At 40.9% G+C, this 26091-nt stretch overlaps 1 protein-coding gene across 1 annotated transcript; it reads right to left on the bottom strand.

The window, feature by feature from the left end:
- Positions 1-1776: 1776 nt before the first annotated feature.
- Positions 1777-26091, bottom strand: CFAP221 (cilia and flagella associated protein 221). Its single transcript, XM_063342305.1, has 25 exons — positions 26015-26091; positions 23503-23687; positions 22959-23059; positions 21861-21947; positions 21659-21754; positions 21096-21196; positions 18573-18676; positions 16322-16481; positions 15674-15797; positions 15476-15587; positions 14992-15100; positions 14345-14432; positions 12902-12991; positions 11417-11512; positions 9889-9979; positions 9124-9251; positions 8603-8683; positions 7490-7597; positions 7170-7346; positions 5534-5692; positions 5029-5123; positions 4410-4499; positions 4088-4207; positions 2715-2744; positions 1777-2109 (listed from the first exon to the last, which is right to left on the bottom strand). Exons 2-25 carry the CDS (start codon positions 23639-23641, stop codon positions 1986-1988), a joined length of 2610 nt encoding a protein of 869 aa, XP_063198375.1. The 5' UTR covers positions 23642-23687; positions 26015-26091; the 3' UTR covers positions 1777-1985.

Here is a 26091-nt window from a genome sequence, read left to right as displayed (position 1 = left end):
GAATTATGAACTGTGAATGCTTTCACTGTGAACTGAGACAACGTTTTTGTCATGGTCGCATGAAGAAACCTGCTCAAGTATTAGTGCGCCTCTTAAAAGATCAACTGCTTTCCTCAGGACTTGTAGAAGAAAAAAGCAATGTGTACATATTTAAGCAGTTGTTTGCAGTCAGAGAAACTCTGCAGATATCCAGACCTGCATTCTGAACAATCCCTTGCCAATTAGACAGTTAGCAGAAACTTAACGGCTTTTTATTTCTTTGAAGTGAGCAGAGATAGTATGTAGCTAGTATAATACAGGCTATTCTGCGGCTTTAGTTTCACACTACTGTCCCATTTTCTCTCTCCCTGGGCTTTTTACAGTTTGTCTGCACTGATCTCCTCTCTCTGAAATAAACTTCTTTTCTTACGGTTTTAAGTATGTCTGGAAAGAAGTATGTCTCCTAGGAACATTGTATGTATTGCTGCATTTTCCATGCCTTTTAATCTACAAGATATGTGCTTTTCAGCACAAACAGCCTGTACCACTCTTCAAAAAGAGCCATCAACTCACTATGGATAAAACCAGTTTTGTCTGATCTCCAGCTTACCCACAAGAAAGTAGGAGGCATCTCAGCTGAAAGGTGATATGCTGAGAAATCTCCTTTCCCAGGGAATACACCCCGAGCATTACAGGTCTCTCACAAGGCTCTGGAGTTCATCCACCCAATCCGTGAACCCTTCTGCCAAGAGTGCTGTGCATTTAATTAAATTCCTGAACAGCTAATGAGATCTGCTTGGACATTATCTTTGTGGACAGTATCTGTGTTCAAGTCTTCCTTGCTTTCCACAGAGTGCAAGAGCTCTCCACCCCCAGGTGTAAGAAATCAGGAAAGGAGGGCAAGAAACCCACGTGTCGGAGTTGAGACCTGCGGGTCAAACTAAAGGGCAAGAAGGAAATGCGCAGGCAGGGGAAGCAGGGACACGTATCCTGGAAAGAGTATAGGGACACTGCCTGGCTGTGTAGGGATGGGGTCAGGAAGGCCAAGGCACAGCTGGAGCTGAACTTGGCAAGGGATGCAAAGAATAATAAGGCTTCTACAGGTATGTCAGCCAGAAAGGGAAGATCAAAGAACACATACTCCTCCTATGAGGACAGGCTGAGAGAGTTGGGGTTGTTCAGCCTTGAGAAGCGAAGGCTCCAGGGAGACCTTTTTGCAGTCTTTCAGTACTTAAAGGGGGCCTACAAGAAAGATGGGGACAAACTTTTAGCAGGGCCTGTTGCGACAGGACAACAGGTAATGGTTTTAAACTAAAGGAGGGAAGATTCAGACTAGATATAAGGAAGAAATATTTTACAATGAGGGTGGTGAAACACTGGCACAGGTTGCCCAGAGAGGTGGTAGGTACCCCATCCCTGGAAACATTGAATTGAAGGTCAGGTTGGACGGGGCTCTGAGCAACCTGGTTTAGTTGAAGATGTCCCTGCTCATTGCAGGGGGTTGTTGGACTAGATGGCCTTTAAAGGTCCCTTCCAACCCAGATGATTATATGATTCTATGATTCCCTTTCATTTAAAAACTCAAGTGTATGATTCACAGTCAAGTCTGAGATTTAGTGACTTACCTGCAAAAATTCAAAGACAGGTCATAACTGAAAAACCAAAATCATAAGAATTTGGTCATGAGGACTTTTCACGTTTTATTTGAAAACAGTGGGCTGTAAATTAATTACCAAAGTATTTACACGGTAGTACTGTGGTATTCTGGTCCTTCACACCAGGACAAAATGAGCAGGTACATGGTTGAGGACTCTTCTTGGAGCTATTACTGTGTTTGGAGTAATGGTCACAGTGAGAGTCCTTGACAGAGCTGGCATAACTGGTGGTTCTCTTTGCATAAGAAGCTGCTGACCTCGCTGAACGTAAGTACATGTAGCTGGAACAGAGAAGGCCTCATGCATTAACAGGATAAGCAGTGCCAAACCATGGACTTTGTAAAATTACTCTTATCCCAGAATAAGGGTTTTATTATGTGCTTTCAGCTTCATTTTCTCTACATGTTTTTGAACCTTCTCTCTGAGCTCGTTGTTTTGGGGCTGAAAATGTCCATCTGGATGGTTGTGCAGGTCTCTGCAAGAAGTTTAAAACATCATTTGTATTTATAATAGCCAGGGGAGCTACTTAGGAATGCTGACAAAAACAAAGGAAGAGACACTCATACATAATTTCTCTCTTTTTTATAATAAACATAGAGGCTATTCCATTACTTCCGCAGAACTGTAAAAAGAGTGAAACTGTGAAAAGAACATTCACTCTTGGCTTGGCCATTTAGGAAAGCTAACGATCTGATAAGTAAACACATAGTAGACAGAGTTTTAAATTTTATCTATGAAGGAACATATGCTGTAATGGCCAGAAGAGGAGCACCCACATGAAAAACCGATTTCCCTTAAGGATTAAATGCTGAAACCCCTATAGAGGAGCAATGTGTTCTCTGTCATCTAGTGAAACACCATCCCATTGATAACAACAAAGAACCTTCCAGTGACAAAAGAAAGGATTGGGACTTCATTGTTTGCTAATAAATTGTTGTTTCCTTCTTTACAAAGCCAATCAAATAGGGTAGCTTTCAACAAATAAATAGAGGTGTTAAATATAGAAGAGCATTCTAATTTTTGAAGAAAACATCTAAAACTTCAAAAATAAAAGAACCTTATGTTTATAAAATTACTTACCCAGGAAAAGCGCCATCCAACATTGTATCACTGTGGGAAAAAAGGTCTCTCTTTAGTTACACAAGCTATCCCAAATCCCCGTGTTCTGACAAGCAGTGTGTCAGAAAACGCAAAAAGCAGCACTGAGTCTGACACACCTGCATTTTTACAGAAAATTATTTTCAATCTGTGCTGTAGTAATCACAATAGAGCAATCAGTGTTTTGTCAGAGAGCTCATAATACATAACACTGTTCTAAAGTTTAATGTTGACAGTTGCACAGGATTTCAGTGTCAATCAAATAATTTCTCTCTAAAATTAAAGAAAATGAGACACTCCAATCTCTTGATGACTCTGAAAGTTTCAGGCTATTATGCATATCCTGACGTCTAAGTCACATCACGGCCACTTTAAAGAGGGGGCAACTGAAAGATTAATTCACTTGCTCCAAGTCACACAAGGAAAACACAGGGTTAGAACTCAGCACCTTCTCCTGTGTTGCTCTGCAATCACTTATCCTACCCACACTGCTGCTGCTCAAGACCACTGTCTGTAGTGTCCCACTTACCAGCTCATACACTTCTTTGCATCCTTTCTGCAACATCACGCACCCCCAGGCTTCACACAGTGCATCCACTTCTGCTTCAGCCCCACAGAACTGCTGGGCAATTCTGAAATGCTGCTCTTAAACCATGGTGGTAATCATCAACCCCATCAAAGACCCATTTGTCCCTCAGAGCTTTCCTTGTCCTCAGGTTGCCCCTCAAGGTTTCTCTGCTGAGTTTCAAACTCAGGACATTGGCCTGACAACACTGGAGGCAAAAGGCAGAATTTGGCTCTTACAGCAGCCAGTTTACGACATTTTAGGGAGCAGGTAATTCTGTGTTTATGAATGCAAGTTATTTTACATGCTGTGCTGTATGCCTAAAACACAGTGTTGGTGGAGTGTGAAGCTCAGACAGCTGAGCAAATGTGACCCACTCCTAGGAAAAGCCTGAGAAAAAAGCACCACACCAGGGGGAAATTCTAAGGGCTCACTCCTCTGCCAGCATTAATAAATACCTAACCAAAAGGGTCATTGAAAGGCAAAAGCCACTGGTCCAAGAACATTGAATATCTCTGTGAAGGCAAGAAAACTGCCTCTAGTGTTAGATCATATTGATAAAACTGAAGTCAGAGACATCCAGGCCAGTGTGCCACATTCACAGCTGCTTTCTGAAGTCCAATCCAGAGATTGCATTTGCAGCACAAATTTGCTCAGAGTACAAGATCTGCGTCCCACTTGTGATGGAGCCCTTAGAGCATCTCAGTACAACTTTCTACATAATTCTGCAGGGAATGCTTGTCTTAAGATTCCTTCCCATTCCTCTCCCCTAATTTCAAATTCTACTTACTTTTCTTCTTTTGCTGATTTCTCTTTGCCGTCTTCTGAGAGTGCCTGCCCAATTTGTGGAAATTCAGCTCTCAGCATCTCTGGAGTAAGAACCATTTTGAACTCAGTTTCATCTGTCTCACTAAAAATTAGTAGGACAAATAAGAATTGGGCTTTATCCTTTTAAAAGTATTTTTTAGCCAATAAAAACAAAAGTATGTTTTATGCAAAAAGAACTTTGTGCTTTTGCCACTGAGGATCTCTTGGGATAGGTTTAGACACATCTATACAAGTGGTTAAGACATGATCAATCACGCTGAATACAAAATAGAGGAGAAACTTACTGGTCAATTATGTTCTCCCTGTCTCTCTCAGGTAAGTCACACAGCATTGGTGGTACATGTCTTGGAAGCATATCTAAACTGTAAGGATCCCTGTGATGGATAAGATGAGCAGAGAGTAACTGCACTGAGTGCTTATATTTTGAAGCTTCACAGTAGTTGTAGTTACAATGAAGATTATGTACTTTTAAAAATTCCCGGAAAATCTGACTACACCAGGAACTGCTGCAATATGAGGGAACATGAACCTGAGAGATGTTGCCTACCACAGGGTGTAGGTGCCCATATGTTAAAGGTTTTACTGTTTATACTTGTGCAGGACAGACAGAGTTTGTACCTCCTGGGGTCTTCTAGCACTGAATCAAAAAGCAGTCAGGAGAGATGTTATTGAAAGTCCAGACTGGAACTCTCCTTCTAGGACTAGGCATTTCCTCTAATGATATTGTTCTTAACCCATCCTTCAAGGAGGTCACTAGGGGTTTTCCCCATTGGTTTTGGATTTCTAAGCAGCAATTAATTCCACCTGTAGGCCCATTTTTATCTGCGGGCCTAGTTACTGGTCAATGTAGTTACAGACTACTGGTGCAGGGTACAGGCACTGTATATTCCAATTCTTTCTTACCTAGGTATTGTACTTGTCAATGCAGGAGTGTTAGAAAAAGTGGAATGCACCACTGGCAAGAATCTTCTCCATTCCATTACTCCACAAATCACTTCCTGAAATGACAAGTGCTACAGCAATCAGACCTCTAATGCATAAGGCAGTGGGGAGAGAGGCTTGCAGGACAGAGCATCTGACTTCTTGGCTGAGAATTGAATCTGGGAAGCTGCAGTTCTACACATTTAAAAGATGCTTCCTCCACTGCAAGGTCAGGGAAATACAACAGACAGGGAAAAGAAGGAAAGAGCGGAGAAGTATTCAGGGATAAATAAGAGACATGGATAAAGAGACAAGAACAAGTTATTCTGACCCATGGAGTGACTATTTAGGTGCACACATCATTTATATTTGGCAATATCTTCTGTCTAGGATGACTATTCATCTTTCTTTTTGATTCCTTGGAGCAAATTCTCAGCAAGAACATACCCAAGCCAGATACTCATGCAATAACCCCAAAAGGCCATACCTTGTGATGCAGAAATTTCTTTTGTGTGACTGGAATACTGGATCCTTTGGGGCATTCCTTGGTAAAGGTGTATTTTGGATGAGGACAAAGATGATATTCGATATTTGTTTCAGAATAGGCCAAAGGAGGTAAAACTGGAACTAATCCTGGAGTGGGGTTCTAAAAACAAAGAAGAGATTATTTAAAAACATTGTTCTGAGCACCATAAAGAATTACATTGATGAAGATTCAGTTCTTACAATGAATGTAGTCTCCCCAGATTCACACCTTTATCTCACTGTGACTTTTTTGTTTGGTGTGACCTCCATTTCCTGTCTATTCCCCTCATCAGAGACCCATAATCTGTCTGTTTTATCCATGCTCTCTGCTATCCAAAATACAGCAACTTAGGTGTTGTCTCCAAGTGTGGAAGAAAAAACTATCACCTGATTACTCCAAAATCCATTGCTGATTCTCTGAACAGTTCAGAATCCAAGAATGGGAATTGGCCTCATTGCCACGGAAGCTAGTGAGCATTTTGCCACCTATTTCACTGCACTAGCGTCTGTTTCTGAATAAAGTCTAACACTGGGTAGCATGGGATCTGGCTGTGCCTGGCTCTTACACTGACGTGACAGAGGGATGAATGAGATGCACAGAGGATCTCATCAGTAAGTCCACTGGACTCCTGGCTGCATGCAGCGAGGACAAGTCTATATCGTATATGTTATGCCAAGACCACCAGACTAGCACACTGGGCACTGGGCCATTGCAGCTAAGTAATGCTGAAAGACAGAGCCACCCAAGTCAGGCATGGTGCCACGCTGGCACGGAGGTGCTGCCTGTACCCACGCACAGCACTTCACTGAACTATACAGCTGTCTCTGACTGCTCAGAGACACCTCACGGACCTCCAGGCTATGCTGCGCTGTGTGGGAAATACCTTCTGTAGTTGGTGCCAAGTAGCACAATCTACACGACAATTAAGTAACAGAAAATCTTCCCATGCACGTGGTTGTGATTTTTTGAATCTCTGTGCCTAATAATTTGGAAATGTGGTTTTGGGATGCTATGAGAACTGTTGGAAACTTTAAGGCAGCAGGAAGTAATGTGAGCAAAGGGTTTGACTTCACTTTTCGCAGTTTACCTAAGGATCAGGCAAAACTGTAGTCCCCTAGCTGTAGAGAAGGAAAAGACTGCACCTGTCCTACCTACCTCAACAAGAGCATGAGGTTATAGAAGGACTGAGATGCCAAGATCATGGCTTTTCTTCTAACATTCAAATGGGGAAACAAATGGAGGAGAAGAAGGGAGGGGCCCCATGGTGTTCCAGGAAATCCTGGGATGAGTGACCATTTGTGGAGTGTGAGACTGGGTCTCCAGTTCTCTGCCATCACTGGCAACTTTGTCTTATCATCCCTCCCTGAAACTGATCAAATTCCACGTTAAAGTGAAATGGTGCCCCTCTCAGCAGGATGAGCTCTGTGACTCTTACCTACCAGGGCTTGCACCTTGAAGGATTACTCTCACTCTGGATAGTTTTATATAATAATCTGAGTCAGAAAATTGCCCACCAAATCCACATCAGGCTTCTGATGAAACAAACACCTTTTCCCCTCCTTTCTTAGGTTCTTTGTGGAAGTCAGCGTCTACTTACAAAAATGCGAAGTGGGTTGCTCTCTGTAGGGTAGACTAAAGCTTGGGGAGGAACCAGTTTTAAGAGGCTGATATCCCTTTCTGCTACTTCTTCTGGGGATGGTTTGTGAAAATCCATCCTCTGGGAGACCAGGTCAAGCTGCCCCTCAGGAGAAGCAACTACTTGAACCAACTCATCCTTGAAAAATACAGACGTCAAAGGTTTTCAGAATGTTGTAAGCCTTTTGGTATCAAACTTTTCGACAAAATAAAGCAAATAATTGTAGAAACATAGGGTTGGGAGTGACTTCAGCAAAGTCTGTATTTGAGAGGACTTGTTACCTGGGCGCCCTGCCTCAGTGGTCGGGAAAGTTTTCGAGGTTTGTAACTTGTGGCTGCATAGTGTGTACAAAATGGCTGATACTTCATAATGCTGGAATGCTGAGGAACCTAAGTGCAAAGAAAAAAGATGTGCTGCAGGAGATGACAATAATCACTTCTGATTAACTCATAGCCAGAATGGAACATTCCAGCTTTATCATGGACACATCACATCTTTGTGGTAAAAGATACTTGGATCTTGTAGTAAAAGACACTTTTGTTGTTTGAGATATAATAATTTCAACTGAGGTGATTCATCTCTCTGTCTGGAGAGGACTATTGCTGACTATAAGCTTGTTACTTATGGGAACAGGTGAGAACTGTTTTTAATAAAAGCATGCTGCATCAAAAGAAGCATGGCCAGCAGATTGAGGGAGGTGACTCTGCCCTCTACTCCGCTCTGGTGAGATGCCACCTGGAGAACTATGTCCAGCTCTGGAGCCCTCAGCACAGGAAAAACATGGACCTGTTGGAGTGAGTCCAGAGGAGGACCATGAAGATGATCAGAGGGATGGAGCACCTCTCCTATGAGGGCAGGCTGAGAGGGTTGGGATTGTTCAGCCTGGAGAAAAGAAGGCCCCACAGAGACCTCATAGCCCCTTCCAGTACCGAAAGGGGGCTACAGGAAAGATCAGGAGGGACTCTTTAGCAGGGAGTGGAGCAATAGGACAAGAGGTAATGGCTTTAGACTGAAGGAGGGTAGGTTTAGATTAGATATCAAGAAGAAATTCTTCACTACAAGGGTGGTGAGGCACTGGAACAGGTTGCCCAGAGAAGCTGTGGCTGCCCCATCCCTGGAGGTGTTCAAGGTCAGGCTGGATGGGGCTTTGAGCAGCCTGGTCTAGTGGGAGGTGTCCCTGCCCATGGCAGGGGGTTGGAACTAGATGATCTTTAAGGTCCCTTCCAACCCAAACCATTCTGTGATTCTATGATTCTATGCTAATCATACAGACATATTAAGGCAACATTTCTCTGGGTTACACAGTGGGGTCACTGAATCAGGCAGAAAACATATCTAACTGGACTGGTGAAAGAAGGAAACATGATACAGCTGAGGGAGCTGTACTGACTCACCTTCAAGTCGTAAAAAGGAAGAACGTGTCTGACTTTCACATCTACAGATTCGATAGGAACTAGGCCAAGAGCATCAGGTGCCTGAAAGAATACAGCATTCAAAACCCTGTAATATGGTGGGCATTTTGTTTTGCATTGGCAGCAACCCATCAGCACAGCTACTTGAAAACATACGGAAATAATTATGCATACATTTTGTTTGATCTTTTTCCTGTAATTTCTTGGACTTTTGCATTTCGGTTATTTTTGATTTATTTTCTTCTGCAAAATCATGGATGTTAACTAACTCTGAGCATTAACGCATTACTCAGAATTTTAGAATGCAATTAAGAAAATGCAAAGATTTTTTTATTGTTTTCAGCAGCACCCTTAGTAAATCTGAAGTCCTGAATTAATTTGTTAGAACCCCAGAACACCAGTCACATTATGAAACTTTAATAAAGGCTGGACCTGGGGCCAATATCTTCAACAAAATTCTATGTGTCTTGAGTGTTGGCCACCATTTTAGCTACTATACCTACCAAATCACGTTGAAATTCATGGGAACTGTAAAAGGGAAATTCAAAAGGTAATATACGATCTTCAGATATGCTGGAAGAAAAGCCCTTACATTCTTCACTCTTCTCTGGTTTGCTGAAACTCTTGCTGTCTGTCATGAACGGAAAGCAAATACTAAGATTTTGTAATATATCTTAATACACTGTTTGAAAAATAGAATCAAGCCAAAAAGATATATTTAACATCTTCTTAAAACAGAATGTGTCTAGTAATTTTAATACAAAAAGTAAGTTAATATTTCCTAAAGGCTTTAAATGCCACATCTACAAGATAGCGGACACAATACCTTAACTAGCAGAAAGATCTAATTTCCCCTTTTCTGAAAGGACATCACAGCCCACTCATTCCAGCATGGTCCTCTATCTCATTCCGCTCAGCAAGGCAGATGCAAGTCAGAAGGCCTCTCTTACACCAATTGCCATTACGCCTCTACTTGAAGATGCCCCATGGAAACATTTAAAGTCAGGTTGGACGAGGCTCTGAGCAACCTGATCTAACTGAAGATGTGCCTGCTCATTGCAGGGGCGGGTGGGCTTGATGACCATTAAAGGTCCCTTCAAACCCAACCTATTCTATGATTCTACCACGTCACACCTCTTTTTTGCTGGAAGACTCCTTTGTAAGGACTCTGTCTTTACATTTATATGTAATGCACCTCACACACTGTAGTACAACCTGAATTATCATAATTCATGGCCAAAATATCAACTTGTTCTTCCACTCCTTACCAGACACAGAGCCTTCTGTCAGTCCTCTGGCTTCTCTGGTTAGCCCACGGAACAAAAGTAGTAAACGATTTAGCCGAATCTGAATCACAATCTGAGACAATGATTTTAAAGTTTAATATTAAGCTGAACACTCTAAGATTTACAGCCATAGAAATATACATACATTACAAGTGTATTTATGCTACAGAGCTCACTCAGGTATCTCTATTTCAGAATTTTCGCTGTAGTTTTATGTTTAGGAGGTAGAAAATGGGGAAGGAGAGATGTAGAATGGACCTCAACTCTACAATGACATTACACAACAAAACAGTTCAAACCTTCACTTAGTTTTACAGTTTAATTAGACTTTTTTCGGCTAGGTCCTAATCCTTCAGCTGTGTCTATTGACATATGCAGATTTAACAATTTAACAATTTAAACAGTCAATTGATCAGGGCCATATGAATACTTGTGACTCTGTGAATGAGGAGAATAAGTAGTAACCTGCATTGTTCAATTTGCCTAGTGCCATATATCACAGGGTAGCAATGACGAGCCCTAGATTTTAATACCAAAGGGGCCATTTAGCCACCTCCTTATTTGTGCAACACAGGAAAGAGCATTTCATTTCAGGACCTCTGTATTGAGCCTACTATTGTGAATAGAATGGAGAAGAACATCCAAACTGGATAATAGGAGAGCAGGAAATTTCCTTATTGCTTGCTACATTTAGATTTACTGTGAAAAGAGCAGTGGAGATGCAAGATAATATTTAAACCCAATGAGATAAGTGATTTTACTGATTAGTCTTAGGAGGTCCAACCTCCTGCTCCAAGCATGGTCAGCAGTGAGATCAGAATAGGTTGCTCAGGGTTTTTTATCCAATGTGGTCTTGAAAACATCTAAGGATGTAGACGGTACAACCTCTCTGGGCAACCTGATCCAATGACTGACGGTCCTCATGGTGAAAAAGGCTTTCCTTATACACGGTCTCTACCTCTCTTATTTGAATTTACGCCCATTGTTTCCCGTGTTCCCACCACGTACCATTGCAAAGATTCTGGCTCCATCATCAATAACCACATAATAGATGTGCTGGAAGGTGCTGCTCTCTCCCTCCACTTTCCCTCTGCAGGCTGAGTAAGTGTCTCTTCACAGCGTCTCCTCACAGAGTGAGTGCTCCAGACTCTGAACTTGCTGGTGGCTCTACACTGCACTCACTCCAGCTTACAGATATCCTTCTTGCAGTATGGGCCCAAAACTGGCCACTGTATTCTATATGCATTTTGAAATATTCTCTTTTTTGTGCATTAAGTAATTTTTTAAAAAATCTAAATTCATCTGCATTTGTTTAATATTGATTGCAATACTAAGCACCAGCAGAATCACCAGCTGAAGCACCAGCTGAATACAAAACTTACTTCAGATCCTTATTTCCTATCAAATCCCTGGCTAGCTGTGAAGACCTCTTACGTGCTAGTTTGCACGTTCTTTTGTGCTATTTCCATGGTGTCATGCCATCACACTGCATTCTGGTTGTTCACGTTACCTTGTATGCTGCTTGTTGGAATTTCCTCAACATCCTGTTTCTGTTGTCCCAGGGGTCATTATGGAGCAAGCTGAACGTGGGATGGACGCTTGGATGCTGCATGGTATTTTTTTAAAAACAGAAACAGAAAAGAAAAAGTTCATCCCTTTTACAACCAGACAAGGGAGAAATTTCCTCCAGCCCAAGCCATTCCTTGGCTTGAATTGATATGTTATTTCTAAATGCTGAAATTTAGTCAAAAGAAAATGTCTGCAGTGTTGGCATTTAATCAGAAGCCTGCATTTGCACAGGGCTTAATGGGACGTAATCACTAAATATTTGCAGATGCAGTATGGGGAATACAGATATAATGTAGCATGGTCTGCATCCACTCAAATGACAACCACGTACCTCGACTTAAGTGCAATACACAGGCAGTCAGACAGTGGAGAGAACTGACTAGATCTCTACCAAATACACACTTCACCTTGCACAGATGTGAAGTTGGAATAGCTGTAAGGGCTCAAACCAGGAGCCCAGCAAAACCAGTATCCTGTCTCCAATAACGGCTGATAGTACATACCTGCAGAAGGACAAAAGACCGGAGTAAACTTAGAGTGATAATTCCCCAGAATAACCTCCTCGCATCTAGTGATCTCTGGCTCTGGACATACTTGAGGCAGAGGTGATGTCTCTATATTTAATGCCTTAAATTGTTGGAATACTCTTTGAACACAAACACATCTCTTTCTTGATGCATTAATCTCTTCTCCAGTTTTAAATTAAGGTGACAGAATAATGTTGCACCAGAAGAGACCCCAGTGGCCCCAGAGTACAGTACCTCTCAACAGGAGGGCAGCCACTCAACCAACATTTAGATTAGGAAGGTCCTCAGAACACCAGCTCCATGTAACCCCATGCCATGCCTCACCAAACAATTTTCAGTACTTTGTAACAGGCGTTACGGTATAGTAGACCAACTCCCACAGCTATTCTGTTCCTCAGGAAGACAGCAATTTATAATAGTGCTAACAAAGTTCCTTCAGTGGCAGGGTATCTATTAAACAAAGCTCCCAATAATCCTAGGGAATGTATTTTAGGAAGTACCTCACACCACAGAGAAGGACAAAAAAATCCAAGTACCAGAAATGTTCCTGTCAATCTGACCTGCAGGTAAAGGCTGCATATCTTGGGATATACGTAACCTTATGTTTAGGCATGAGAAAGCTACTCCTGAGAGAACTTTCAGAAAAAAGCAATACAAATGTCAGGTTAGACCTGCAGATTTCCACTTGTCTCTCATATTAGATCAGAACATCAGAAGATGAATTGTGCATGTAGCACAGTGCTTGCCCTACTGTACTAGAAGTAAAACGGGAAATAAGACACTGGCACAGAAATAGGAATATTAGGAGGAAAAGTATTCAGTGCCAAATATCTGTGGCTGTTTGTTAGCTTAGTAGGGGATAATAGCATATAGCAGGCAATAATAACACATAAACAAACCTGGTCAACAGGCCGGATAACACGTCTGAAAGAAACTTTTACTTCGTTCCTTTGAAACTCCCTTTCTGTGATAGGATCTCCTCTTTGGATCTAATTTGTCACCAGGAAGAACAATCACATTAGTACAAAGCATCCAGTGAATTCTTCCCTCCCTTACAACTAGTGGAACGCACTCACAATGTAACATTCTGGAGGTGCTTGACAAAACACAGACTTCGTTCCCTTCTAGGGAGTGATTATTACAACCCTTGAGCAAGTCAAACAAAGTAAAATAATGTCTTTTTGGGTCTGAGTTTCAATCAGATCTCTGCCCTAATGAAACACAGTTTCCTTTGCATAGCCAAAATCAGCCAGAGAGGGGTTACAGAACCAACAGCCTAAGTTAGCACTCAAAGACATCTTCCCAGACGACAGCGCTACAGAAATTTCCTGCAGCTTTCCATGTTCTGTGCACATCTCTGTCATGGTTTCCAATGTTGCCAAACAGTTTGCTACTGATACCACTTCACTTCTTTGAGACCATCTCAAAGTGCTCGGGCATGCTGGATGAACACCAGTGCTTCTTTTCATTGCGCCTCTTCCATCCAGTCCTACTTACCTATTGTTTCATTTCCAGGATACCATTATGTCTTAAACAAAGACCTGGGGTTATTTTGCAGAGTCAAATTCCCATGATTTTCACGGACTGAGGTTTTAGTTAGTACAATGGAAGATAGACCAATTAAATGTTTCCAGGACCGCCACTAGTGTGCACACACATAGTGGCCACTTGAGCAATTGATGGAGGGACAGTAAATACTCTGTGAGGCATAAAGACACTAAAGGTGAACACATCGACAGCATAAGCAAAAACATGGCGCTGTCAGAAAGTTATGGGGGCAACTGTGTAACCAACCAGAGATCTCCAAGCCTCTATGGACAACAGGTAAGTAAATAAATGTTTCTAAACAAAGTTAACATACACCTAATTTAGCGATACAACAATCTCACAATTTAGATCCTCTTTTTACTCACTTCCTCCTTTGTTAGTATTAAATATAATGTTTTAATTAATTCACAGTGCCTAATTCAGTGTGTAAATTAAGCCTTTACCCCATCTATAAATAATTTTACTCCCATAAACAGCTCCTTGGAAGTCAGTGGGATGTCGGAAGGCACTTGAGTATCCAGGAGGCATGATAAGGGGGACAAGCCCCACCTGTCCCTGAGGGTTGTGCCATATGGGGAAAAATATTTCCTGCCACCAAATAATAAAGCTATAACCACAGTAAGAAGTATAGCTAGTGCATGTTTGCATTGATGTATGAAGAAAAACTGAAGATGTAGAGAGCTTGATACAATTCGCTAGTGCACTGCATAATCTGAAAATAGAAGTTTGATTTTAAAATATTATATATAATATAATAAATAATAGAATAGAATAGAAAAACAGCAAAGACTAACCTTGTATTGTTCTTCTTCCCTCTGTCGGTTTTCAATAACCTCTTTTTTAAATTCCACAGAGATAGGATCTTTGCCTTTATGAACTTGCCTGCATTTACAGTGGAGACATGAAAAATGCTTTACTTAATGCATAGTTTGCTTTACTTAAAGACTAACATACTTATTCTCCTCTTCCTAAGGTGTATAAGGGTCCATAACATTCAGCATAAGAGCAGCTTTGTGGATTTCAAATGAAATGACACTGTGCTTACACACATGACTACTTTACTGCTTTACGCCGTTTGACATACGTGTACAATTCTCATCACTCCATTATATGTTTTAGCCTTGATTTATTGACAACCCTGACAAAAGCTTCCTTTGCCCTTACGGGCACAAGATGAGACACCTGAAAGCAAGGTTAGGTGAACAAAGTTTTCAGCACGTTTCTTTCTGAATGCATTGGGTACTACTATGGATTACTACTGAGACTGCTCTTAGGCAGAAGAGAAAAAAATGAAAGTAAACCAACAGTAACTCAGCTGTAAAACAAACCTATCAGGACATGAAATGGCAGCACTATGCACTAGTGGATATTGCATACATCATTCATAGTGGCCTGAGTTAAGCAAACCCCAGTATTGTTCCTGTGGTTAACTAACACTTACCACTTCAGATGATTTGCTTCCTCTTCCTGAATATTTTGTTTGACCTTTAGTTGAAATATGGCTTCCTTCATCTCTCTTGTTTTTATCCCGTCACTGCCTTGGCAAAGGGCTGCAGGAATATCAGAAAGCCATATCACACCTCAAACTAGACTGAATTTTTAATTGCGCAATCCACCCATTATGATAACTGGACTCATTAAGACATAAAGCTATGGCTTCCTTCATCTCTCTTGTTTTTATCCCGTCACTGCCTTGGCAAAGGGCTGCAGGAATATCAGAAAGCCATATCACACCTCAAACTAGACTGAATTTTTAATTGCGCAATCCACCCATTATGATAACTGGACTCACTAAGACATAAAGCTAAGGTAAGATTTCTTACAGAAACTACAATCACATCACCTCAGCAACTGTGAAGCCAAGTTCCTCATCAGAAACCTACAAATAGCGCTAAGAAGAAGTTTATGCTGCTTAATTACATTACCTTCTTTTAAGTCCTTAATCTTTAGTTTGCCTGGTTCCTGATTCAAAACAGTAGCTACAGCATATGGATTTGACAAGTCTGTGGGGAATCTGAGGTTCTGGTATTCAATTTCCTACAAGATATAAATTAATAGGAAGAAACAGAAACAAGAAAGACTTTAAGCCCAGAAAAGCACTTGCGATTATTATCTCTTCACACCTTTACTTTTTGAATAGGCCTTGGTCGTGGTTGGCTGAATTGGTCTCTTCTCCACACCATGGATTTTCCTGCAGACACAGCTTTTTTCTCTGGAAGTCTTCGTTGTTTGTCAAAATGTTCTTTTCTAAGTGTCAGAAGGACAGATATTCTCTTGTAAGTACTCTGTAAATGGCATGTAAATCTAGTACATGCATTTACACCCCTTTTAGATATACAAGGAGACTGGAAATGTGTCTCCCAAGTAACAAGTGGAAACAAAATTTCTAATCTTCAGAGTTCACAAAAAATTAAGTACAGCCCAAAAGACCTTACTGCTCAAAAAATTCTGTATCTTGCAAGGCCTCAGCAATAAGAATGACATAGAAAGGCATAATAGAAGCTGAGGATGCTCAATACTTCTTTAAGGATATGTAACTTCTCATTAGTTTTATTTTGGTACAGTTTCACTTCATCCAGATTAAGGGCGTTGTGAGCACATGATGTAAGAGAGCAGGTACATGCATTAACAGTTAAATTACATTACTGCATTTTAAGTCTCCATAGATACAAACGCTTAAAATGATTACAGCAAAATGGCATGAAATCCTACTACACAGGCATTTTTTAGCACTGGGCAAAAACACTCAAAAATCAGTGAGCCACACATACATCAGACCCAGATGTGGTGTTGATGTTCCTGTGAATACACATACATATGGTTTTGAGTGAAACTGTGAAATCCGTAACTGCATTGTCATATGTGCTGTTCCATACTCAAGTGGGGAATATTTCACAGTTACTTCCACTTTCCCATTGCCTGGAATGATTCCTGTGATTAGAGGAGAAAAACAGTGAGAGTCCATCTAACGTGAGCCCACTTAAGTATGCCGAAATTGATTCTGGACTACATTTTTTAAACAATATCAATGTTTGAATGGATGGCACTAGGCCTGGGAAATATTTCAGGTCTCGAAGTATTTTTCAAGATATTTTGCAATAGCAGAAAGATTTGACAGTAACACTATAATATTTCCTACTGTTGTGAAAATGATTGCCTGTTTACATGTAGAAATTCTTCACTTGCATCTTCCAGTCTGAAGTCTCTGGCACTTCCTGCTTTCATGAACAAAAGCATTATAAGCATATTCCTTTGTGCTCTTCCAAGTTGGGGGAATCATCTGAATTTGATGCATTATTTGTCTCTACTTGTTCTAATTCCCTTATTACCTATTCCATTATTTTCTGAACCGCTTTAACCACCCTTCATATCCCTAAACATTCAGTGCCATCCCACAATATAAGCCCTGATGCTCCTTAGCATTTCTGCAACAAGGAGCTTATTCAGCTCATCAGAAATATTAATTTATCATCTCTGTAATATGACCATTGCCTGGTTTTCTGCATCCTGTAGTTTTAAAGACCAGTTAGTTTCATTGTTGTGTTTTTTTGTTGTGTGCGTGGAACTTGTTAGAGTATTTCATTATTACTGATCTCAGAGCACAGTGGCTTGAATAGGGGCTGAAACTTCTTAGTGCTTTTCAGATGGCCTTCAGCACCTCAGTTTCTAGCTACCAAAGTTTCTGACTTAACTTTTACTGGGTTGATATTTTTTCTGGGATATTTTTGTTCCCCTTTCTCCCAAGAACTAAGCCAACTTAGAAAGCATGAATTAGTTCCAGCCACTTTGTCTATGACCATGCAAAAACCCAAAAACTGCCTCATGAATTTTACAGCTTCTCCCTAGTTTTACTCCATTGTAATATTGTTCCTTTCCTCCTTTGATATATCAAAACTTCTTTAAGCACAAAGAAAGAAAGAATATTATCCTGAAAGAATGACCCAAAACAAGGCAGAAGCATAGTTCATCTTTGTGAACCACGCATCTGATTGATAGAATCCAACTACTACCACTGGAGAATGAAAATCCATCTGAGAAGACAGGGCAAATTCATATCATTGTACATACAGAAACAACAGCAAATAATCAAAGTTTAAATTCCAGTGTCACAAATGGCACTAAGCACCAGATTTATGAAAGTTTTATTTATTTAGATCTTTATATATTTTCATGGAATTGACCAGACTGCCTAAGTGAATTACGCAGCCAGGTCTCACCCACTTACACATTTTTGTCAGAACACCTGGGCACTTACATGCTTCTGCCGGCACCTGACAAATGTAATAATGATAAAAACTGACCTGCAAACAGTTATACCTGCATCGAGACAGAGCCCTCTCCAGCACTAGGCACAAAAATAGCTGAGCACACCGTAGCCAAAAGTCCCTGCCTCTTGGAAAGCCTGTACACAAAGGTCTCGGCTGAATCTAACATCCACTGCCATCCCATGAAACACCTGCAGCAGTGTGCTTTGTGCCCACCACTGCAACAGCTCCTGAAGCAACAGACACGATTCTATCAAATTCTTACAGACCACTAGGGAATAACAGGTACAAGGATATGTTTGATAGAGCAAAGGCCACCTTTTATTTCCTCTGTGCCCCCAATCAAGTAACAGGATGCATACCTATTCCACAAAGACAGATATCTGTTCCTTTAATGGGGCAGGAGCCAGACAGACCCTGGGGAAAGGTGTGATAAAGACAGGAATGCTGGGCTTCCTGCCTCTCTCCTTTCCAAAGGCTGCACTGGCCAAGAGAGAAGACAAAAGCTGGATGGACTGTTTGGGATGTCCCATATTTTGCCAGAGGTCTGTAGCTGGGCATTGACAAAAGAAATCTACCAGCCACAGAAGGCTATTTGCCATGAGGCTGCACAGGACTAATATTTATCAGCGTGCATTTACCTGGAAATGCTCTGAGGCAAAGGCTTTTTCTGTACAGCACTGAATACACTGTCACGAGTAACTACACTTAATGAATACAGATTTAACATTTAGAATTCTAAATAAATTTAACCTACCAAATGTTGGCTGGACAGAGAAGGCTCTGTGAGGCTGAATAAAATCAATGTGGAATTCAAAATCTATTGGACAGCTGCACTGCAACGGGATAACATACTCCTTGCTGACAAGAGAGAAAGGAAGAATGAAATTAATGAAACTACAGTTGATCATCAATTACAAGCTGCAAAATTATATTATACACAACATGCACTGAATTTATCTGTGTTCAGAGGGATAGATTACTTATTAATGTGAAAACAGGCATTCCTCATCGTTCCAAAATAGGAAAATATTTCAGATCTTTCACTCAGTGAGGAAATGAGAGCTAAATCTTGATTTGAATACTGGATATTTTACATCTTGACTTACTTTGTCCTACCCATACAGAATCTGAATTACAGAAAAATTTATACAATTTACTTTTTGAGAAGTTATTTATGTGTATCCTCAAATTCTTACAAACTGCAATATCTAGCAAGTACAAACAATCCGAACTGGAGCAACAATAAGTACAGAACCAGAAATCAGCCTTCTCCCATGGCCCTCCTTGTGGAAGACCATGAGAAAAGACCGTGCAGTCTTCAAAAGTGTTGAAAACTCCAACACATCAGAATGACAGGACTTTAATGACCGTAGAAATAATGATACCATGGCCTGATTTTCATAAAAGCCCTTTATGTCTCATGCTGGTTTTGTGAGGGGTATTAGCACACGTCTTTTCAAGCTGTCTTGCTTTTGTATGCATCTATTTTCATGTATCAAATCGAAACACAAAAGCATTGGTGTAACACCATCCATAATCCTACAAATCAAGACCAATTTACTCAGGCTTATTTATGTTTTTTGTAAACTGTCTGACTGAAATCTTATCCTGCCGATTAGCAAAGAATGCATGTTATATACAGTGTTCCTTTGGAAAGCACATTTTGAAATCCCTAAGGAAATAAACAATAATAGCAAAGTCCTTTTTTGTCTGCCTAAAAATGACCTGTTCATGAAGCAGATGTAACAGCAGACTGGGAAGGCAATTTGTTTTAAGGTGTAGTGCAGCTTGTACAGTAATCAAAGTGCCTAAAAAACAAGACAATTATGCAGCCTGTTGCCTGGTGGACCTTCTGTACCTAAGGAGAAAGCTGCATTGTACAATATAGGTCTTATCCTACACTTACCTAAGTAAAAGGCAGTTTTCCCCTTGACCTCAGTGGTCTATGGATTGAGCCCATAGTCCCTTGGGTTCTGTACAGTATCAAGTATCTCAGAGAGCTTTAATTTTTAGGCAAGTTTTTAATAGCCTAATGATGAAAATTACTGGTAAAAATTAAGGTTTGAAACCATCACTTTTCTCTTCAGGAATTCTTCCAAGTTCCCTCAGGGGCATCTCTGAGGATCCTTGTTGTGTTGAAAAATCTTCCCATTACTTAAAATTTTATCTTGCACTTTGTCTAATCTCTTCTCTGTATTCTAAGAGTATGAAAATTCTGTATGTTTCAGCACTTGTTGTAAAAATGGAGCAAATAAAGAGAATCACATCATGCCTAGAAGCACCCAGAAAGTCAGGACTTATGTTCAGTCCTGTGAGAAAGCTGTAATGTCACTTCTGACAGATTCACTAGTTTAACAGATTAAGGGGAATTAGAAAAACAAATAAACAGAAAGACGCAAATGTTCATTCTACAATGCTGGGCTCATTTTTACTGCAGAATTTTGCTTTTTTCTTCTATGTGCCTTGCGTATTCATATTTCTGTGCTTCAGTAAAATCCATGAGTTACTTCTAACTCACAGGCTAAGACAAAACCTAGCTGCTAAGACCTTCAGCTCCTAGAATTCACTCAAATCTTTACACTAACATAAATCACCATAATTACAACTAATATCAATATACTACAGAACTAATCAACAGGATCTCCCTTCTCCTTTTCCCCTTCCTGGTTCCTGTTAACAATTATTACCTATTACTTCATGAGAACAGTCAATGTTACATCTATGCAACAGACAGAGCAAGATGAAGTCTCTATACCATTTAGAGCTCCACACCAGAAGACTACTTTAAATATTTTTAAATAGAAGAAGCAAATCTAATGCCTGATCGGTCTCTGGACTGAGGATAGCTATTTGCTGTCACTTACACCTACCATTACTAGCTCATACCTTCATTTCCAGAACCTTCATCTTGAAAGGAAGATCCATTCACTTTGGAATTACTAATGCTAAAAAGACATAGCACTTGGGAGCGTACAGATTACGAACTGCAGCCATGTCACTTCACCATAGGATGACTGAAGTGAGTCAGCACCAATTTAGACTAACTGAAACCCCAGTTCTATCTATGTGTATGTTTAGTTTGCACAGCATTTACTTTCCTGTGAATGTGCACTGCGTGCTTAAAACAGTTCATATACGGAATTATTTTGCAGACCAGATGGTAGCTGACTTCCTTAAAGCTTCCAAGATGTTAAGTTGTACAAATACAGGAAAATGAGATTTTTCAGATTTTGTGTGTGTCTCACAAAATGTGGACAAATGTCTGTCCTTAACTGACCTCTTACCAACTGATACATCAGACAGATTTATAAATGATGGAAACTCTACAACATTCACAGCAGGGTAAGCATGTATAGGAACGACTAATGTATCTTCTCCCTGCAAAAAATAAAAAAAAGGGGGTAAATATTTATTTCTTACAACGAATAAATGTTATGGAAAGAAAAAAGTTTCTGTAGTAGTTGGCCAGCAAGTGGGCATAAAACATGTTCAAGATCATCACTGTGTTGCACCTCGGGATATTGATATTCTACTTGTTTTCAGTACCCATCTGTCTTTCCATACTTACAGCAACTACCTAGAACTCCTCCAAGACTGCTCTGCTAAGACATTACATCAGTGTGGCACAAAGGCTGCTCTACTGGCAAATAATTACAGAATAAGGAAGATATTCTACCCACAGCTCTGGCTTAAAATTAAATACTCCAATCCAGACTTACTGGCAATAAACCCATGTGGCTCTAGAAGACTAACTGTACCTTTACTTCATCATTATCATCATGTCGTAATAGTTGTTTCATTCCATTACAACTGTAAAGATATTTTGTAATAAATCCTCACCTGACAGTGAATTCGGATGCAGTCATAGTAATACCGCCACTCATCAGGACAAAAATCAACAGTAACTGCATATGACAAGCCAGGAACAAGCCGGTGCTAGAAAACAACAGAAAATAAGGTAGAACTCAGGAAAAAAGTTGCTTATATGACACAAAACCAGTGCGGCATGCAAAGAACAGTGTGAAGGCTTTCTGACACTTACTGTTTTGTTGTATTTGATCTGAAAATACTTTGTCTGGGGTGGTATTATGTGAAGGTTTATTACATCACCAGAAATATTTATCAGCTTCTGTAGAAAAAAAAGAACCAATACTGCAAAACACTTTACAATAGGTCAATTGAGAATGCCAGCTGTGCTTTTTTTAAGACTACCCATAGCAAAGAAGCTGTATTAAACGAGGAAGTAGTAATTTTTACTTTAGCAGAAATAATTCTGAATATGCTCTGAATTTAAAAGAAAATTATGTAAACCTTGCATCCTGCATTTTTATTCTTTGGAATCAAGTCACAATTCCTTACCTAGGAATAACAGTTAGTCTTGCTAAAGAAGATGCTATTGTTGAATCAAATTCTGGTCCTGTTTTCCTTATGTGCAAAAAGAACAAAAAATGAAACAACCTATTGACTTTGCTTTTACAGACGTCTGAAACAATAGAAATGATGTAATAATCCATGGTTTTGTTTTGGATCACAAAGCAACAAACCTTTGGATGGTGACAGTTCAGACTGTAAAGCCTCCTGCATCTTGTTTACTTTCATTATATCTGGAGAACCTAGTCCACCATAATCACCCAACTTCTGCCTCAAAACACTTACTACATGAATAAAGAAGGCAGACAAAGGGAAAGCAGAGAGAAGAAAAGGAACTACCCAAACCATTCACAAGGAAAGGTAATCGAACCTACACACTGAGTTTCTTTCCTTAGAGTAAATTGCTCTTGGCAGAAGGCCAGAGGTGCTTTCAAAACTTTCCCACTAGTGAACATGTTTGCAGACACAGTGACATTTTGAAAACAGTCTCTTAAGGACTTAAAGCATGAATCCTTGATTCATGACATGCAAGTCATGTATCACTAACACTGCTTGCAGAGACGGGAAACAGAAAGGTAAAACAGAGACTGTAAAGGACAGTGATGCACACAGCATGGTACTCGTCTGCTTTGTTACCACAGGGCCACTGATTTTAAGTGCTGCTTTTTCGAGCACTCCATAGAGCAAAACGATTCATGACCACAAGCAGTCTACTCAGCTTCTGTTATGCTTTTATGAACCCCAAGAGGATCCCTGCTCTGACACTCACCAGTGTCTGTTGGTGATGTTTTCCAACTTCGTACCCTCCATAGTGTAACACAGCAGGCTCAGCCTGTACAACCTTGCTCCTCTGAAGTTCTAAATAAATCTCTACAGATAGATAATAAAACAGGGAGAAAAGGAGACCAGGTGAAACACACATGATGATTGATACTTAGGTATATTTATGTTGCACCCAATGTATTATAGAGAAAATAACAAGAAAGAGATTAAATTTCCTGTGAAGCAGGCGTGACTCTTTAAGGCAGCAGTTAAGGCAGCATCTACTACCCCCGCAGAGCCATTATCCTGTCGCCAGTTTATCTTTTGGCATCATGGCTTTAACAAGCCACCCCAAAACATTAGGGTCAGCCAGGATCAGTACACCCACTGCGTCTTTCCTGACTACCTCTCCTATGATTTGGGCTCGTAGGAAGATGCAATTTAAGCAACAGGATGGGAGTTTTGCCTGTGAGTTGCAAAAAAAAAAAAAAAGCAAAGGGCCTCCTAGGATTGCTCCAAGGCTGGGGAATAGTCAGAGAGCAGAAACTTACTTGATTCCAGCAGGTGATTGGGGACAGCATGTCTTTTTTCAGGTTCCTCCACTAGACTGCCCAGAAGGACGCTGGGTATTTTCTTGAAGGCTTTCTTAGCGATCACGATTTCTGTGGAGGCCGATTGAACCACATCCATGTTAGGACAGAAATGGAGTCCAAAGGGTACTAAAATTCCTTAGCACCTGGGGGTGAATCAAAACAACATAATGATCAAGATATCTTCCCTTGCACTAGTAACATCTGTTGCCTAAAACTGCCAAACATCATTTAGGAGAGGGAGTTACTTTTTCTCCTACTGAAGTACAGAGTGATTCCAGGAAACCTTGCTCCCACTGCAAGCCCTAGCATTTTGGGTGTGTTCATCTGTTCTAGGGCTTATTGGATACAATTGGCTCTCAGGGCTGTGTAAAACATCTCTCTCTTCCTTCACATCTCCCAGCACAGAGAAGGAGAGAAGGTTCTTCTGATAATTCCACTGTCCAAACTGATGTCTGCAGAGATGTTCTTCCAATCTCTCCTGAGTGTTTGGGTTGTTAACTTGCAGATTCATTTTTAATTTTTAAATATTAATATGAGGGATAAGAAAATCGGCATTTGAATCCTTGGTTTGGATAGCATCATCTGGATTATTTGTTTAGTGAAGATAATTGTAAACCCAGAAGGCCACGGGTATCCTGTGTTAAGTAAGCACAGTTATCAGACAATAAACTTCTCTAATGACAAGTGCAAATATTACACAATAAGGACACCAGATACAAACCATCCACAAGAAATTATCTTCATAAATACAGCACATAGCCCTTGGCTCTCCTAAGAATGGGAGAACTGCATGGAGAACAAGACAAGATACTTTTGGACAAAGTACCAAATTCAAAACCATGCTGGGTTTTTCAACCTTCAAGAAGGAGGCTGAAACCCCTTCATTTTCTATTTGTTCTTCATGAACAGGAAGGTGGGTGCGCAGCTCAGGATGGTGCCGCATTAATATCGATGCACAGCTGAAATCACCCAATGCTAGACAATGTAGACTCCTCCTGCCAGGCTCTTGTCCCGAGGCACCTTCCTACTCCTGGAGCAGTGGCACAAAGGCTGATGAGCTGCTTGGACAACTGAGTTTGGTTGCATGATCTACACTGTGGCAGCACTTTAAGATTCAACAGTTCCAAAATTGAATTGTTAGTACCAAGAGCAGTATTGTGTTTGTTTTAACACTCATACTGGCTTGAATGACCTTAAAGGGCCTCAACCTAAAATTAACACTGATCAATAAAAGTTTGAGGGAAGAAAGGCAGAGGGGAGCATCAAAGCAATGCCCAACATGCCTGGATCAGCACTTTTGAGGACTGAAAAGATCTACCTCCCCCATTACAGTTTATGGTCTCATCTCTGGTATTTGTATCGTTTTCTAGTCTGCTTTAGATCTTTCAGGCAGAAGTTGAGAGGTGCTTCAAGCTCATAAAGTGCTGTTTTGATTTATGGTCTTGTGCAGCATTAAATAATAAATAAGCAAGAAGCTTAAAATAATGTGCTACCAGAACCCTGGCCTCAATAATATTTTCCACTCCATGCCTCCAAGTACCAATTTTCCACTTGCAATAGAAAATCTGTAAGAGGAACTGTATTATTGTGCACAACAGTAAATTTCTTCTGAGGTAGCGAGACCAACCAAACTCGAACAAAAACATGCCAAAAAAATTCTAAACATAAGGCTTACATTCTTTCCACTTGGGTTGTTCAACTTGAATTTATACAACCACCATCCTCCTTCTCTTGGTCAGCATTCCCCATCAGAAATAAAAGTTTTGAATACATATTAGCAAAGGATTCCCTGTGTAAGCTTAACAGTAATGTACCATCATCACTCACCAACTTTAATACCACACTGCAGTATTCCTCAAAGGGCTAATGCAGGATGAATGCTTACATGCCAAGGTCCTAGAATCTCTGACTGATAGACTGATGTTTTTTATCAGTTTTCCAGGATACCTGAGCAAAGCCGCCAACAGCATAACTCTGGGGCTACAAAATTCCAGTTCCCTTGCAGGCAATGGCAAAACTCACACAATTTCCCTCAGACCAGGGACAGTATCACCCTCCTTCAGTCTGCGCTTGGGCTTTTTGATTCCTTTGTGTCTCAGAGCTCCTAACACCGCTAGAAAGGGATGCAGTTTAAGGCCATTGCATACTGCCTGAGACTTGCAAAAGCATCGACGTGATTTAGTAGCAATGGAAAACGTGCTTTTAAGGTTCACTCTATATAATTAGGCTAGAAGAGTCTGTCAGCTGGCAGAAGCGTTTACAGCTTCGCAACACGTACCCCTGGCGGTGCCGCACCCTCCGCAACCTCCAGCCTCAGGGCCGGACGTCCCGCCCCAACCCCTTTGGGCCTCTGCAAGCGCCGCGCCACGCCGCAGGCCGACCCAACCCTCCCGCCCTCCGCCCCACGCGTCCTCCCGGCGCGGAGGGAGCCCCTTCTGAGCTCGTTGAGCCCCTCACAAGCGGCTCCCACCTCCGGCAGCCCGATAGCCCCCGCCGGCGGCGCGGCCCGGCGCGGCCCGGCCCTCACCTCAGCGCGGCGGAGGGCCG

This window comes from Chroicocephalus ridibundus, chromosome 7 (assembly GCF_963924245.1).
Source record: "Chroicocephalus ridibundus chromosome 7, bChrRid1.1, whole genome shotgun sequence".
NCBI lineage: Eukaryota > Metazoa > Chordata > Aves > Charadriiformes > Laridae > Chroicocephalus > Chroicocephalus ridibundus.
The sequence above is the reverse complement of the archived record's forward strand: the minus strand, read 5'-3'. Positions and strand labels throughout refer to the sequence as shown.

Excerpts from the sequence above, each read along its gene's own strand:
- CFAP221 (XM_063342305.1), bottom strand. The coding sequence starts at position 23,641 with ATGGATGTGGTTCAATCGGCCTCCACAGAAATCGTGATCGCTAAGAAA. Across the intron at positions 9,252-9,888 it reads GACAGAAGGCTCTGTGTCTG|ACAGCAAGAGTTTCAGCAAA; the intron begins GTAAGGAGTGGA and ends CGTTCATGACAG. Across the intron at positions 2,745-4,087 it reads AAATCAGCAAAAGAAGAAAA|TGATACAATGTTGGATGGCG; the intron begins GTAAGTAGAATT and ends TTTTTCCCACAG.